General features: G+C 53.3%; 1 protein-coding gene across 1 annotated transcript in view; it reads left to right on the top strand.

Moving 5' to 3' along the window:
- Positions 1-17,159, top strand: part of zbtb32 (zinc finger and BTB domain containing 32) — a 76,834-nt gene extending 59,675 nt beyond the window's left edge. Inside the window, exon 6 of the mRNA XM_073055488.1 lies at positions 14,422-17,159. Within this exon, the coding sequence (XP_072911589.1) occupies positions 14,422-14,651 (230 nt within the window). The 3' untranslated portion in view covers positions 14,652-17,159. The remainder of the gene's footprint in view (positions 1-14,421) is intronic.
- Positions 17,160-17,660: the final 501 nt, after the last annotated feature.

Genomic DNA, 17,660 nt, shown 5'->3' with positions numbered 1-17,660 from the left:
GTGAGATTTATCCCGTTGTGGGGAGGGTGTTGTCCTTGTGCTGTCCGCTGAGGTACAGTAGGTGAGATTTATCCCGTTGTGGGGAGGAGGGTGTCCTTGTGCTGTCCGCCCAGGTACAGTGGGTGAGATTTATCCCGTTGTGGGGAGGAGGTTGTCCTTGTGCTGTCCGCCCAGGTACAGTGGGTGAGATTTATCCCGTTGTGGGGAGGGTGGTGTCCTTATGCTCTCCGCCCAGGTACAGTGGGTGAGATTTATCCCGTTGTGGGGAGGAGGGTGGTGTCCTTGTGCTGTCCGCCCAGGTACAGTGGGTGAGATTTATCCTGTTGTGGGGAGGGTGGTGTCCTTGTGCTGTCCGTCCAGGTACAGTAGGTGAGATTTATCCCGTTGTGGGGAGCAGGTTGTCCTTGTGCTGTCCGCCCAGGTACAGTGGGTGAGATTTATCCCGTTGTGGGGAGGAGGGTGTCCTTGTGCTGTCCGCCCAGGTACAGTGGGTGAGATTTATCCCGTTCTGGGGAGGAGGGTGTCCTTGTGCTGTCCGCCCAGGTACAGTGGGTGAGATTTATCCCGTTCTGGGGAGGAGGGTGTCCTTGTGCTGTCCGCCCAGGTACAGTGGGTGAGGTTTATCCCGCTGTGGGGAGGAGGTTGTCCTTGTGCTGTCCGCCCAGGTACAGTGGGAGAGATTTATCCCATTCTGGGGAGGAGGTGGTGTCCTTGTGCTGTCCGTCCAGGTACAGTGGGAGAGATTTATCCACTGTGGGGAGGAGAGTGTCCTTGTGCTGTCCACCCAGGTACAGTGGGAGAGATTTATCCCGTTGTGGGGAGGGTGGTGTCCTTGTGCTGTCCGCCCAGGTACAGTGGGTGTGATTTATCCCGTTGTGGGGAGGAGGTTGTCCTTGTGCTGTCCGCCCAGGTACAGTGGGAGAGATTTATCCACTGTGGGGAGGAGAGTGTCCTTGTGCTGTCCACCCAGGTACAGTGGGTGAGATTTATCCCGTTGTGGGGAGGGTGGTGTGCTGTCTGCCCAGGTACAGTGGGAGAGATTTATCCACTGTGGGGAGGAGAGTGTCCTTGTGCTGTCCACCCAGGTACAGTGGGTGAGATTTATCCCGTTGTGGGGAGGGTGGTGTCCTTGTGCTGTCCGCCCAGGTACAGTGGGTGAGATTTATCCCGTTGTGGGGAGGGTGGTGTCCTTGTGCTGTCCGCCCAGGTACAGTGGGAGAGATTTATCCACTGTGGGGAGGAGAGTGTCCTTGTGCTGTCCACCCAGGTACAGTGGGTGAGATTTATCCCGTTGTGGGGAGGGTGGTGTCCTTGTGCTGTCCACCCAGGTACAGTGGGTGAGATTTATCCCGTTGTGGGGAGGAGGTTGTCCTTGTGCTGTCCGCCCAGGTACAGTGGGTGAGATTTATCCTGTTGTGGGGAGGGGAGTGTCCTTGTGCTGTCCGTCCAGGTACAGTTGGTGAGATTTATCCTGTTGTGGGGAGGAGAGTGTCCTTGTGCTGTCCGTCCTGGTACAGTTGGTGAGATTTATCCCGTTGTGGGGAGGAGAGTGTCCTTGTGCTGACCACCCATGTACAGTGGGCGAGATTTATCCCGTTGTGGGGAGGAGGGTGTCCTTGTGCTGTCCGCCCAGGTACAGTGGGTGAGATTTATCCCGTTGTGGGGAGGAGGGTGTCCTTGTGCTGTCCGCCCAGGTACAGTGGGTGAGATTTATCCCGTTGTGGGGAGGAGAGTGTCCTTGTGCTGTCCGTCCAGGTACAGTTGGTGAGATTTATCCCGTTGTGGGGAGGAGAGTGTCCTTGTGCTGACCACCCAGGTACAGTGGGTGAGATTTATCCTGTTGTGGGGAGGAGAGTGTCCTTGTGCTGTCCGTCCAGGTACAGTGGGTGAGATTTATCCCGTTGTGGGGAGGAGAGTGTCCTTGTGCTGACCACCCAGGTACAGTGGGTGAGATTTATCCCGTTGTGGGGAGGAGAGTGTCCTTGTGCTGACCACCCAGGTACAGTGGGTGAGATTTATCCCGTTGTGGGGAGGAGGGTGTCCTTGTGCTGTCCGCCCAGGTACAGTGGGTGAGATTTATCCCGTTGTGGGGAGGAGAGTGTCCTTGTGCTGACCACCCAGGTACAGTGGGTGAGATTTATCCCGTTGTGGGGAGGAGGGTGTCCTTGTGCTGTCCGCCCAGGTACAGTGGGTGAGATTTATCCCGTTGTGGGGAGGAGGGTGTCCTTGTGCTGTCCGCCCAGGTACAGTGGGTGAGATTTATCCCGTTGTGGGGAGGAGGGTGTCCTTGTGCTGTCCGCCCAGGTACAGTGGGTGAGATTTATCCCGTTGTGGGGAGGAGGGTGTCCTTGTGCTGTCCGTCCAGGTACAGTGGGTGAGATTTATCCAGTTGTGGGGAGGAGGGTGTCCTTGTGCTGTCCGCCCAGGTACAGTGGGTGAGATTTATCCCGTTGTTGGGAGGAGGGTGTCCTTGTGCTGTCCGCCCAGGTACAGTGGGTGAGATTTATCCCGTTGTGGGGAGCAGGTTGTCCTTGTGCTGTCCGCCCAGGTACAGTGGGTGAGATTTATCCTGTTGTGGGGAGGAGAGTGTCCTTGTGCTGTCCGTCCAGGTACAGTGGGTGAGATTTATCCTGTTGTGGGGAGGAGAGTGTCCTTGTGCTGTCTGTCCAGGTACAGTGGGTGAGATTTATCCCGTTGTGGGGAGGAGGGTGTCCTTGTGCTGTCCGCCCAGGTACAGTGGGTGAGATTTATCCCGTTGTGGGGAGGAGGGTGTCCTTGTGCTGTCCGCCCAGGTACAGTGGGTGAGATTTATCCCTTTCTGGGGAGGAGGGTGTCCTTGTGCTGTCCACCCAGGTACAGTGGGTGAGATTTATCCCTTTCTGGGGAGGAGGGTGTCCTTGTGCTGTCCGCCCAGGTACAGTGGGTGAGATTTATCCCGTTGTGGGGAGGAGAGTGTCCTTGTGCTGTCCGCCCAGGTACAGTGGGTGAGATTTATCCCGTTGTGGGGAGGAGGGTGTACTTGTGCTGTCCGCCCAGGTACAGTGGGTGAGATTTATCCTGTTGTGGGGAGGAGAGTGTCCTTGTGCTCTCCGCCCAGGTACAGTGGGTGAGATTTATCCCGTTGTGGGGAGGTGGGTGTCCTTGTGCTGTCCGTCCAGGTACAGTAGGTGAGATTTATCCCGTTGTGGGGAGGAGGGTGTCCTTGTGCTGTCCACCCAGGTACAGTGGGTGAGATTTATCCCTTTCTGGGGAGGAGGGTGTCCTTGTGCTGTCCGCCCAGGTACAGTGGGTGAGATTTATCCCGTTGTGGGGAGGAGGGTGTCCTTGTGCTGTCTGCCCAGGTACAGTGGGTGTGATTTATCCCATTGTGGGGAGGTTGGTGTCCTTGTGCTGTCTGCCCAGGTACAGTGGGTGAGATTTATCCCGTTGTGGGGAGGGTGTTGTCCTTGTGCTGTCCGCTCAGGTACAGTAGGTGAGATTTATCCCGTTGTGGGGAGGAGGGTGTCCTTGTGCTGTCCGTCCAGGTACAGTGGGTGAGATTTATCCCGTTGTGTGGAGGATGGTGTCCTTGTGCTGTCCGCCCAGGTACAGTGGGTGAGATTTATCCCGTTGTGGGGAGGAGGGTGGTGTCCTTGTGCTGTCCGCCCAGGTACAGTGGGTGAGATTTATCTGTTGAGGGGAGGGTGGTGTCCTTGTGCTGTCCGCCCAGGTACAGTGGGTGAGATTTATCCCGTTGTGGGGAGGAGGTTGTCCTTGTGCTGTCCGCCCAGGTACAGTGGGTGAGATTTATCCCGTTGTGGGGAGGAGGGTGGTGTCCTTGTGCTGTCCGCCCAGGTACAGTGGGTGAGATTTATCCCGTTGTGGGGAGGAGAGTGTCCTTGTGCTGTCCGCCCAGGTACAGTGGGTGAGATTTATCCCGTTGTGGGGAGGAGAGTGTCCTTGTGCTGTCCGCCCAGGTACAGTGGGTGAGATTTATCCCGTTGTGGGGAGCAGGTTGTCCTTGTGCTGTCCGCCCAGGTACAGTGGGTGAGATTTATCCCGTTGTGGGGAGGAGGGTGTCCTTGTGCTGTCCGCCCAGGTACAGTGGGTGAGATTTATCCCGTTGTGGGGAGGAGGTTGTCCTTGTGCTGTCCGCCCAGGTACAGTGGGTGAGATTTATCCCGTTGTGGGGAGGAGGTTGTCCTTGTGCTGTCCGCCCAGGTACAGTGGGTGAGATTTATCCCGTTGTGGGGAGGAGGGTGTCCTTGTGCTGTCCGCCCAGGTACAGTGGGTGAGATTTATCCCTTTCTGGGGAGGAGGGTGTCCTTGTGCTGTCCGCCCAGGTACAGTGGGTGAGATTTATCCTGTTGTGGGGAGGGTGGTGTCCTTGTGCTGTCCGTCCAGGTACAGTGGGTGAGATTTATCCCGTTGTGGGGAGGAGAGTGTCCTTGTGCTGTCCGCCCAGGTACAGTGGGTGAGATTTATCCCGTTGTGGGGAGGAGGGTGTCCTTGTGCTGTCTGCCCAGGTACAGTGGGTGTGATTTATCCCATTGTGGGGAGGTTGGTGTCCTTGTGCTGTCTGCCCAGGTACAGTGGGTGAGATTTATCCCGTTGTGGGGAGGGTGTTGTCCTTGTGCTGTCCGCTCAGGTACAGTAGGTGAGATTTATCCCGTTGTGGGGAGGAGGGTGTCCTTGTGCTGTCCGTCCAGGTACAGTGGGTGAGATTTATCCCGTTGTGTGGAGGATGGTGTCCTTGTGCTGTCCGCCCAGGTACAGTGGGTGAGATTTATCCCGTTGTGGGGAGGAGGGTGGTGTCCTTGTGCTGTCCGCCCAGGTACAGTGGGTGAGATTTATCTGTTGAGGGGAGGGTGGTGTCCTTGTGCTGTCCGCCCAGGTACAGTGGGTGAGATTTATCCCGTTGTGGGGAGGAGGTTGTCCTTGTGCTGTCCGCCCAGGTACAGTGGGTGAGATTTATCCCGTTGTGGGGAGGAGGGTGGTGTCCTTGTGCTGTCCGCCCAGGTACAGTGGGTGAGATTTATCCCGTTGTGGGGAGGAGAGTGTCCTTGTGCTGTCCGCCCAGGTACAGTGGGTGAGATTTATCCCGTTGTGGGGAGGAGAGTGTCCTTGTGCTGTCCGCCCAGGTACAGTGGGTGAGATTTATCCCGTTGTGGGGAGCAGGTTGTCCTTGTGCTGTCCGCCCAGGTACAGTGGGTGAGATTTATCCCGTTGTGGGGAGGAGGGTGTCCTTGTGCTGTCCGCCCAGGTACAGTGGGTGAGATTTATCCCGTTGTGGGGAGGAGGTTGTCCTTGTGCTGTCCGCCCAGGTACAGTGGGTGAGATTTATCCCGTTGTGGGGAGGAGGTTGTCCTTGTGCTGTCCGCCCAGGTACAGTGGGTGAGATTTATCCCGTTGTGGGGAGGAGGGTGTCCTTGTGCTGTCCGCCCAGGTACAGTGGGTGAGATTTATCCCGTTGTGGGGAGGAGGGTGTCCTTGTGCTGTCCGCCCAGGTACAGTGGGTGAGATTTATCCCGTTGTGGGGAGGAGGGTGTCCTTGTGTTGTCCGCCCATGTACAGTGGGTGAGATTTATCCGCCGTGGAGAGGAGGGTGTCCTTGTGCTGTCCGCCCAGGTGCAGTGGGTGAGATTTATCCCGTTGTGGGCAGGAGGGTGGTGTCCTTGTGCTGTCCGCCCAGGTACAGTGGGTGAGATTTATCCCCTTGTGGGGAGGAGAGTGTCCTCGTGCTGTCCGCCCAGGTACAGTGGGTGAGATTTATCCCCTTGTGGGGAGGAGGTTGTCCTTGTGCTGTCCGCCCAGGTACAGTGGGTGAGATTTATCCCGTTGTGGGGAGGAGGGTGTCCTTGTGCTGTCCGTCCAGGTACAGTGGGTGAGATTTATCCAGTTGTGGGGAGGAGGGTGTCCTTGTGCTGTCCGCCCAGGTACAGTGGGAGAGATTTATCCCGTTGTGGGGAGGAGGTTGTCCTTGTGCTGTCCGCCCAGGTACAGTGGGTGAGATTTATCCCGTTGTGGGGAGGAGGGTGTCCTTGTGCTGTCCGTCCAGGTACAGTGGGTGAGATTTATCCAGTTGTGGGGAGGAGGGTGTCCTTGTGCTGTCCGCCCAGGTACAGTGGGTGAGATTTATCCCGTTGTGGGGAGGAGGTTGTCCTTGTGCTGTCCGCCCAGGTACAATGGGTGAGATTTATCCCCTTGTGGGGAGGAGGTTGTCCTTGTGCTGTCCGCCCAGGTACAGTGGGTGAGATTTATCCCGTTGTGGGGAGGAGGGTGTCCTTGTGCTGTCCGTCCAGGTACAGTGGGTGAGATTTATCCAGTTGTGGGGAGGAGGGTGTCCTTGTGCTGTCCGCCCAGGTACAGTGGGTGAGATTTATCCCGTTGTGGGGAGGAGGTTGTCCTTGTGCTGTCCGCCCAGGTACAGTGGGTGAGATTTATCCCGTTGTGGGGAGGAGGGTGTCCTTGTGCTGTCCGCCCAGGTACAGTGGGTGAGATTTATCCCGTTGTGGGGAGGAGGGTGTCCTTGTGCTGTCCGCCCAGGTACAGTGGGTGAGATTTATCCCGTTGTGGGGAGCAGGTTGTCCTTGTGCTGTCAGCCCAGGTACAGTGGGTGAGATTTATCCTGTTGTGGGGAGGAGAGTGTCCTTGTGCTGTCCGTCCAGGTACAGTGGGTGAGATTTATCCTGTTGTGGGGAGGAGAGTGTCCTTGTGCTGTCCGTCCAGGTACAGTGGGTGAGATTTATCCCGTTGTGGGGAGGAGGGTGTCCTTGTGCTGTCCGCCCAGGTACAGTGGGTGAGATTTATCCCTTTCTGGGGAGGAGGGTGTCCTTGTGCTGTCCACCCAGGTACAGTGGGTGAGATTTATCCCTTTCTGGGGAGGAGGGTGTCCTTGTGCTGTCCGCCCAGGTACAGTGGGTGAGATTTATCCCGTTGTGGGGAGGAGGGTGTCCTTGTGCTGTCCGCCCAGGTACAGTGGGTGAGATTTATCCTGTTGTGGGGAGGAGGGTGTCCTTGTGCTGTCCGCCCAGGTACAGTGGGAGAGATTTATCCACTGTGGGGAGGAGGGTGTCCTTGTGCTGTCTGTCCAGGTACAGTGGGTGAGATTTATCCCGTTGTGGGGAGGAGGGTGTCCTTGTGCTGTCTGCCCAGGTACAGTGGGTGAGATTTATCCTGTTGTGGGGAGGAGAGTGTCCTTGTGCTGTCCGCCCAGGTACAGTGGGTGAGATTTATCCTGTTGTGGGGAGGAGGGTGTCCTTGTGCTGTCCGCCCAGGTACAGTGGGAGAGATTTATCCACTGTGGGGAGGAGGGTGTCCTTGTGCTGTCTGTCCAGGTACAGTGGGTGAGATTTATCCCGTTGTGGGGAGGAGGGTGTCCTTGTGCTGTCTGCCCAGGTACAGTGGGTGAGATTTATCCCGTTGTGGGGAGGAGGGTGTCCTTGTGCTGTCCGCCCAGGTACAGTGGGAGAGATTTATCCCGTTGTGGGGAGGAGGGTGTCCTTGTGCTGTCCGCCCAGGTACAGTGGGTGAGATTTATCCTGTTGTGGGGAGGAGAGTGTCCTTGTGCTGTCCGCCCAGGTACAGTGGGAGAGATTTATCCCGTTGTGGGGAGGAGAGTGTCCTTGTGCTGTCCGCCCAGGTACAGTGGGTGAGATTTATCCCGTTGTGGGGAGGAGGGTGGTGTCCTTGTGCTGTCCGCCCAGGTACAGTGGGAGAGATTTATCCCGTTGTGGGGAGGAGGGTGGTGTCCTTGTGCTGTCCGCCCAGGTACAGTGGGTGAGATTTATCCCGTTGTGGGGAGGAGAGTGTTCTTGTGCTGTCCACCCAGGTACAGTGGGTGAGATTTATCCCGTTGTGGGGAGGAGGGTGTCCTTGTGCTGTCCACCCAGGTACAGTGGGTGAGATTTATCCTGTTGTGGGGAGGAGAGTGTCCTTGTGCTGTCCGCCCAGGTACAGTGGGTGAGATTTATCCTGTTGTGGGGAGGAGAGTGTCCTTGTGCTGTCCGCCCAGGTACAGTGGGTGAGATTTATCCTGTTGTGGGGAGGAGAGTGTCCTTGTGCTGTCCGCCCAGGTACAGTGGGTGAGATTTATCCTGTTGTGGGGAGGAGAGTGTCCTTGTGCTGTCCGCCCAGGTACAGTGGGAGAGATTTATCCTGTTGTGGGGAGGAGAGTGTCCTTGTGCTGTCCGCCCAGATACAGTGGGTGAGATTTATCCCGTTGTGGGGAGGAGGGTGGTGTCCTTGTGCTGTCCGTCCAGGTACAGTGGGAGAGATTTATCCCGTTGTGGGGAGGAGAGTGTCCTTGTGCTGTCCGCCCAGGTACAGTGGGTGAGATTTATCCTGTTGTGGGGAGGAGAGTGTCCTTGTGCTGTCCGCCCAGGTACAGTGGGAGAGATTTATCCTGTTGTGGGGAGGAGAGTGTCCTTGTGCTGTCCGCCCAGATACAGTGGGTGAGATTTATCCCGTTGTGGGGAGGAGGGTGGTGTCCTTGTGCTGTCCGCCCAGGTACAGTGGGAGAGATTTATCCCGTTGTGGGGAGGAGAGTGTCCTTGTGCTGTCCGCCCAGGTACAGTGGGTGAGATTTATCCTGTTGTGGGGAGGAGAGTGTCCTTGTGCTGTCCGCCCAGGTACAGTGGGAGAGATTTATCCTGTTGTGGGGAGGAGAGTGTCCTTGTGCTGTCCGCCCAGGTACAGTGGGTGAGATTTATCCTGTTGTGGGGAGGAGAGTGTCCTTGTGCTGTCCGCCCAGGTACAGTGGGAGAGATTTATCCTGTTGTGGGGAGGAGAGTGTCCTTGTGCTGTCCGCCCAGATACAGTGGGTGAGATTTATCCCGTTGTGGGGAGGAGGGTGGTGTCCTTGTGCTGTCCGCCCAGGTACAGTGGGAGAGATTTATCCTGTTGTGGGGAGTAGAGTGTCCTTGTGCTGTCCGCCCAGGTACAGTGGGAGAGATTTATCCTGTTGTGGGGAGGAGAGTGTCCTTGTGCTGTCCGCCCAGGTACAGTGGGTGAGATTTATCCCGTTGTGGGGAGGAGAGTGTCCTTGTGCTGTCCGCCCAGGTACAGTGGGAGAGATTTATCCTGTTGTGGGGAGGAGAGTGTCCTTGTGCTGTCCGCCCAGATACAGTGGGTGAGATTTATCACTGGACTCCTACTATTTCTTTGGCCGAGAGGTGTCTGTGTCCCATGTAATTTATGAGAGGTTGTGGACCCAGATTAAATATTATCTTCATTTGTCATACATACCTCAAAGCATTGAAAAATACAATGAAATGCTTCCTTTTGCCGCAAGTGTTGCCGTGATTCTGGTGTCAACACAGCCTACCCTCAACTCACTAGTCCTAACCAGTACGTCTTTAGAATGTGAGAGGAAACTGGAGCATCCGCAGGAAACCCACACTGTCACGGGGAGGACATACAACTCCTCACAGACCGTGGCAGGAAAGGAAGCGTTTGGCTATGCTAATTGCTACACTGCTGTGGCGTGGCTCCTCAAGGTCCGTCTGCACTTCAGCCATGAGCTTCTGATCTTCATTGTAGAAGAGGGATGAATCAATCGGGAGGGCTCCTACGTCTGGACAGGGTGGCCATTCATGGGTCTATGTGGTGGGCATTCACAGATTCTGCCCGATTGACACTTCCCAGGGTATATCCTTGCCTGCATTAGATTCAGTGAGTTGTGGGCATGTTATATTGGTGCTAGAAACATGGAGGCACTGGTGGGCTGCCCAGCACATCCTCGGACTGTGATTATCATCGACACTAACGACGCGTTTCACTGACAAGAGAAAATCTGCAGATGCTGGAAATCCAAGCAACACACACAAAATGTTGGAGGAACTCAGCAGGCCGGGCAGCATCTATGAAAAAGAGTAGAAGCTGAGTCGTGCTGAAGGATTTTGGCCGGAAACGTCGACTGTACTCTTTTCCATAGATGTTGCCTGGTCTGCTGAGTTTCTCCAGCATTTTGTGTGCGTTGCAATGCATTTCACTGAATGGTAGGAACCCTGTTGTGCACCAGCATTGCCACCTAGTGGTAGCTGCTAGAAAACCAAGTCTCCTCTACATTCAGGGTACACGCCAAGCCCTCACACTGTCCACCAGTCCCAGAACACCTTCAGCCAGCCGGCAGATATCCCACACTCCTTCTCCAGCCATGCCCGGACTCACACATCTCCACGGAGCCTGACTTCAGACCTTGAGGCAATGAACCACAGAGACATTTGTATTATCGTTAGCCATGGGTGAGGAGCTGGATGACCAGAGGGTTACCAATGTTATGCCTTTATTTAAGAATAAAGGCACCATGTTAGTGTAGTGGTTAGCGTGATGGGGTGTCAGAGTTCAGAGTTCAACTCTGATGTAATCTTTAAGAGCCTATGCATCCTCCCTGTGGAATATGTGGGTTTCCTCCCAGTGCTCTGGTTTTCTCCCACAGTACAAAGACATTCTGGTTAGTAGGTTAATTGGGCATTGTAAATTGTCTAGGGTTAATCAGGGGATGCTGGAGGGTGCGGTTCGAAGGGCCTGCTCCATGCTGTATCTTTATAAATAAAAGAAGGGCTGCAAGACCAACCGGGAACTACAAGCCTGTGTGAGTAATATGCACTGTGGGAAAGTTACTGGAGGGGATTCTGAGAGACGGGACCTATCAGCATTTGGAAAGGGCAGGGACTGATTCAGGACCTTCAGCATAGGTTTGTGTACTGGAAGTCGTAAGAGGACTGATGAAGGCAGGACTGTAGACGCTATCTACATGGATTTCTGCAAAGCTTTTGACAAGGTCCCACAGGGTAGGCTAGTCTTCAAAGTTGGATCACATGGTATCCAGGGTGAACTGGCCAATTAGATACAGAATGGTCTTGGTGATGGGAGGGGATCAGAGGATGATGCATGCAATAGAACCTAGAATAGTATATCACAGTACAGGCACTTCAGCTCACAATGTTATCCTACTCCGAGATCAATGTAACCCTTCCCTCCAACATACTCCTCCACTTTTCATTCATCTACAATGTAGAGTTTAGTGGTAGTGAAGAGTTTTTCCACTTGAGGCTTGAGCAGGGATTGATGTTGGGACTACTGTTGTATCTGTCATCTGGATTAACGATTTGGATGTGAAAGTAAGCTTGTGGATGACGCCAGAATAGAAGGTGTGATGAACGGTGAAGAATGTTGTCTGTGGTTAGAACTGGAGCTCAGTCAGCTGGGGAAGTGGGCCAAAGATTGGTAGGTGGAATGCGAGGGGTTGTATTTTGTGAAGTTAAGCCGGGTCAGGAGTTGCACAGTGAGCAGCAGGGCCCTGGGAACAGGGGGACCCAGGGGTTTAGGTACATGGCTCTTTGACAGTGGTGACGCAGGTGAGAAAGGTGTTTGGCACATGAAGGCACTGAGTACAGGAGTTGGGATGTCACGTTACAGCTGTACAAGATGTTGTACTTGGAGTATTGTGTGTGGTTCTGGTCACCCAGCTCTAGGAAGGATGTCATTGATCTAGAGAGGGTACAGGAAAGATTCAGGAGGATGTTACCGGAACTGGAGGAGAGACTGGACAAGCTGAGACAGTTTTCCTAGGAGTAAGGGTGCCCTTAGAGAGTTTTATAAATCCATGAGGGGCATAAACAAAGTGGATGGTCACAGTCTTTTGTCCCACAGTTTAGGTGAGAGGGTAAAGATTTAAAAGCTGGCCTTGGGCAACTTCACCCAGAAGGTGGTGGGTTGTGGAACGAGCTGCCAGAGGATGTGGTAGAGGCAGGTACATCTTAACATAATTAATATTTATAATATTTTACATTTTGTATTGTAACATAGTAATTTTAAAATGTTTTGTACTGGAATGCTGCAGCAAAACACATCAGTAATAACAAGGCTGATTCTGATGTTATATGTTAGGAAATGTTTAGAAGACCATGGGTCAAGCGAAGACGCAGTGGACCAACTCAGATAACTCGAAGTCCTGATGAGGGATCTTGGACTCCTGAATGGCTACCTTAGCCAGGTCCAGCATACACATGTGATTCTGCAGATGCTGGAAATTTTCAGCAACACATACAAAACACAAACACGTGGAGGAACTCATCAAGTCAGGCAGCATCTCTAGAGGGGAATAAACATAGAAACATAGAAAACCTACAGCACAATACAGGCCCTTTAGCCCACAAAGCTGTGCCAAACATGTCCTTACTTAGAAATTACCTAGGGTTACCCATAGCCCTCTACTTTTCTAAGCTCCATGTACCAATCCAGGAGGCTCTTAAAAGACCCTATCGTATTGTATCCAGCTCCACCACCGTCGCTGGCAGCTCATTCCATGAACTCACCACTCTCTGCATAAAAAAATTACCCCTGACATCTCCTCTGTACCTAATTCCAATCACCTTAAAACTGCCCTCTTGTGGTAGCCATGGGAAAGAGCCTCTGACTATCCACACGATCAATGCCTCTTATCATCTTGTACACCTCTATCAGGTCACCTCTCATCCTCCATCGCTCCAAGGAGAAAAGGCCGAGTTCACTCAACCTATTCTCATAAGGCATGCTCCCCAATCCAGGCAACATCCTTGTAAATCTCCTCTGCACCCTTTCTATGGCTTCCACATCCTTCCTGTGATGAGGCTACCAGAACTGAACACAGTTCTCCAAATGGGGTCTGACCAGGGTCCTATATAGCTGTAACATTACCTCTTGGCTCTTAAACTCAATCCCAAGATTGATGAAGGCCAATGCACCGTATGCCTTCTTAACCACAGAGTCAACCTGCGCAGCAGCTTTGAGTGTCCTATGGACTCGGACCCCAAGGTCCCTCTGATCCTCCACACTGCCAAGAGTCTTTCCACTAATACTATATTCTGCCGTCATATTTGACCTACCTAAGTGAACCACCTCACACTTATCTGGGTTGAACTCCATCTGCCACTTGTCAGCCCAGTTTTGCATCCTATCAATGTCCCGCTGTAACCTCTGACAGCCCTCCACACTATCCACAACACCCCCAACCTTTGTGTCATCAGCAAATTTACTAACCCACCCCTTCACTTCCTCATCCAGGTCATTTATAAAAATCACGAAGGGGGTCCCAGAACAGATCCCTGAGGCACACCACTGGTGACCGACCTCCATGCAGAATATGACCCAACTACAACCACTCTTTGCCTTCTGTGGGCAAGCCATTTCTGGATCCACAAAGCAATGCCCCCTTGGATCCCATGTCTCCTTACTTTCTCAATAAGCCTTGCATGGGGTACCTTATCAAATGCCTTGCTGAAATCCATTTACACTACATTTACGGCTCTACCTTCATCAATGTGTTTAGTCACATCCTCAAAAAATTCAATCACGCTCATAAGGCACGACCTGCCTTTGACAAAGCCATGCTGACTATTCCTAACCACTATGCCTCAAAACAGTTGACAATTTTGGCCAAGACCCTTCATCAGGACCATAGAGTCTATTTCTGCTTCTCATAATCTTATAAACTTCTATCAGGTCTCCACTTAGCCTTAGCTGTTCCAGAGAAAACAACCCAAGTTTGTCCAATTTTTTCCTACAGCTCACACCCTCTTATCCAGCCAGCACCCTGGTGAGCCTCTTTTGCACCCTCTCCAAAGTTTCCACATCCTTGGAGTGACCAGAACTACAAATCAATCGCAGGCTAAACCAACGTTTTATACAGCTGCACCGTGACTTCCCATTTCAACCCTGTCTACTCTGTCTATGCCTCTCATAAGCCTCATCGGGTCACCCCTCAGCGTCCAGCGCTCCAGTGAACTGTTTAATCCCTTCTGTAGATGTTGCCTTTTGCGCTGAGTTTCTCCAGCATTTTGTGTGTGTTACTCTGACCATAGACACTGTCTGACCTGCTGAGTTTCTCCAGCATTTTGTGTGTGTTACTCTGACCATAGACACTGTCTGACCTGCTGAGTTTCACCAGCATTTTGTGTGTGTTACTCTGACCATAGACACTGTCTGACCTGCTGAGTTTCTCCAGCATTTTGTGTGTGTTACTCTGACCATAGACACTGTCTGACCTGCTGAGTTTCTCCAGCATTTTGTGTGTGTTACTCTGACCATAGACACTGTCTGACCTGCTGAGTTTCTCCAGCATTTTGTGTGTGTTACTCTGACCATAGACACTGTCTGACCTGCTGAGTTTCTCCAGCATTTTGTGTGTGTTACTCTGACCATAGACACTGTCTGACCAGCTGAGTTTCTCCAGCATTTTGTGTGTGTTACTCTGCATTTCCAGCAACTGCAGCATCTCGTGTTGTTTCTAACTTGGGCAGGCACCTTGTTTGACATGGAAGAGTTGGGCTGAAGAGCCTGTTTCTATGCTGTATAGCTGTGATACATGCCAGTGATGACAACTGGAGGTTGACCCGAGAACACAGAGGTGTGAGTGTGTGTGTGAGGGAGAGTGTAACTATCCTGTCTTTTACCACCCAGGTGAGAAGCCTTTTGAATGTAAGCTATGCCGCCAGCGCTCTCGCGACTACTCGGCCATGATCAAGCACCTGAGGACCCACAATGGCGCCCTGCCCTACCAGTGCACCATCTGCCGCCTGTTTTGTTCCAGCCTCGCCTCCATGCAGAAGCACATCAAGTCACACAAGCCCGAGGAGGTGCCCCCAGACTGGAGGCTGGAGGAGACCTACCTGTATGCCTGTTACATATGACTGGGCCCGAGGGCAGTGCCACAGAGGTTTTCCGACAACCCTTCACGTTAAAACACGGGACTATTTCTCAGCCGACTCTCTGAGTGGACTTCAGCATGAGAGGACCCACAACCTTTCTCTTCCTCGTCTCCGGTCCCTCACACCTTCCCCACCCCATCAGCAGACCAATGCACACCCCCGGGGGTTAGCTCTTAACCCCCACATCCCCGCACCAGCTCTGTCGATTTCAGCCAGCCCGGTGAGTCTCTGCTGAGGGACTGTCAGGTTCTTATCCTCCCTTCTGACCACTAGCAGCCCCAAAATTTGCAGAATGGCTTCTCCAGTGAGGGTTTCTAGCAAGCTGGCCAAGGAGTGGGTGCTGTTGTACAGAGGCTCCACCCATCCCCTAATGCCCTCCCCCTCAGACCTCCCTTTTCCCCACTCAGGGCAGATAGACTGCCCACCCACCAACCCCCTTGTCCCTCTCTCTCTGACCCTCATGGCTGTTCCACCTGACCACTGCCGAATTTCTACCTCATCCTCATTCCCCTGAACATCCATCCAGCTTCCAAATGAATTCAGTGATGGACCCTCTGTGAAAGAGCCCCCAAACCCCTCAACCCTGTGGGTCAAGAAATATCTCCCCATCTCATGATTTTTATTATTCCCCATTCTCATTCCCCTCTCACGTGTTCTCTTTTCCTCACCTACCCATCACCTCCCTCTGATGCCCTGTCTTCTATCAGATTCTTCCTTCTTCGCCCTTTGCCTCTTCCACCTCTCACCTTCCCTTCCCTCACTCACCCTCACATAGTGTCACCTATCACCCGCCATCTTGTACTCCTTCCCCTCCTTTCCCCTTCTTAATCTGGCATCCTTCCCCTCCCTTTCCAGTCCTGATGAAGCATTTTGGCCCGGAAGGTCGACTATTTATTCATTTTCAGATGCTGCCTGGCTTGCTGAGTTCCTCCAACGTGTTGCTCAAGATTTCAAGCATCTGCAGAATCTCTACAATTTATGCCTTCCCATCTCTGACCCTTATACAGACTCCCTTGCCCCCCCCATGACCTCATCCTGGGAGGGGGTTGAGATAGATGGGAAGCAACCTCCCTGGTGGGACTTCAAGTGGGTGCAAGCCCCACATAAAACCTGCCCCGAAGCTCAGCATGGGCTCTCCTCTGGAGTATGGATTCCCTGTCCCACCAGAGTTCGGGAGAGAGGCGGGATGGGGGTGTATGGGGATCCTTATACCCAGGAGGGGTGGGACATTTCCGCCTGCCTGCTCTCCCCAACCCCTCCCCTCCCCCCTCGAACCGCAGCAGGTTGTGGGCACAGAAGAGCCAGGAGCACCCTACAGCTTCCCTCTCTCCCTCGGTCCCCAGGTCAGTGAGACCGCTCTTTCCTTCACCTGCTTGCTCTCCCACATAGATTATGTGGCCCTCTTTCACACACCCTTTGAGTTTCAAGTTTTTGCCATGGGCTCATGTTCCCAGGGTCTCAATGCCATGAAAATCAGCAGCACAGTACATTATAAGCTAAATTATACAAAACTCCCAGGAACCACAAACACAAAGAAAACCCCATGAGATTAGTAACATCCACAAAATGCTCGAGGAACACAGCACCTATGGAGGAGAATAAACAGTTTGATGAACAAAATTAGTGCTTGTGGAGGGAAATAGATTCTGAGGTAATGTTGGGGTTTTCAGATGGGTTCAACAACCTGATGGCGGTGGGGAGGAATCTGTTGTTGAACCTTGAGGTGTGTGTCTTTAGGCTCCTGTACCTCCTGCTTGATGGCAGCATTGAGAAGAGGGTAGGGGTCCCTGATGTCACCTTCCTGAGACACCTCCTCTTGTAGATGTTCCGCATTGGTGGAGAGAGATGTACCCATGCTGGAACTGGCTCATTCCCACTGCTCTCGGTGGCTTCCTGTTCATATCCGATATGCAGGCAGCTCGAGAGGGGCATCACCAGAGCATCTCAAGGCCCTTCAGAGAGGGCAGGGTCTGGGTCAAATTTAGAGTGAATCTTTACAATATGATGGGAAGGTTTGGTTCTGCAACTCCAGCTGGTGGTGGGAAGGGGAAGGGAGAAGGAGGAACCATCTTGTGCTACCGGGAGTGCCCGCAACCAATCTCTCCTCCCAATCCTCTCAAACTGCAGCTCGGCTGAGTATCCTGTGGGTTCAGCACCCTACTGTGACGGTGAATAGGTGGGCAGAGGGTGGCTGGAGACATTGCTGATGGTTCTGTGCCCTCTGTGAGGGTGGATGGGTAGGAGGAAGCCAGCTGGAGACATTGCTGATGGTTCTGCAGCCACGGTGAAGGTGGAGGGTAGCTGGAGATGTTCCTAGTGGTTGTACCATGGCCACTCTTCCTGCTTCGTTCCAAGGCTGCCGGGAGTTGTCTCTGCACCCAATGAGACCACCTCAAATTCTGATGTAGCATCAAATCTCTCTTTGCTGCTGTCTGGTTTTTTTTTGGGGGGGTGGTTAGGAAGGTTATTAAAGTATATGTTTTCTATTTAGATGGAGTTTGTGTTCATGTCTTCATTGATCTGATAAATACATTTGTCTCATTTCAACATCTGCCAGTTTCACTCTTGTGTCCAACCCAATGTGTGATGGGAGCTTCATTCTGTGTCTGACCCTGGGAGTGTGTGATGGGACGGTGCGGAGGGAGCCTCACTCTGTGTCTGACCCCGGAAGTGTGTGATGGGACGGTGCGGAGGGAGCTTCATTCTGTGTCTGACTCCGGGAGTGTGTGATGGGATGGTGCGGAGGGAGCTTCACTCTGTGTCTGACCCCGGGAGTGTGTGATGGGACTGTACGGAGGGAGCTTCACTCTGTGTCTGACCCCGGGAGTGTGTGATGGGACTGTGCGGAGGGAGCTTCACTCTGTGTCTGACCCCAGGAGTGTGTGATGGGGCGGTGTGGAGGGAGATTCACTCTGTGTCTGACCCTGGGAGTGTGTGATGGGACAATGTGGAGGGAGTTTCACTCTGTGTCTGATCCCGGGAGTGTGTGAT

The sequence above is a fragment of the Hemitrygon akajei genome, chromosome 1 (genome assembly GCF_048418815.1).
Source record: "Hemitrygon akajei chromosome 1, sHemAka1.3, whole genome shotgun sequence".
NCBI lineage: Eukaryota > Metazoa > Chordata > Chondrichthyes > Myliobatiformes > Dasyatidae > Hemitrygon > Hemitrygon akajei.
Note: the sequence above shows the minus strand (reverse complement) of the source record. Positions and strands in the feature narration are given on the sequence as shown.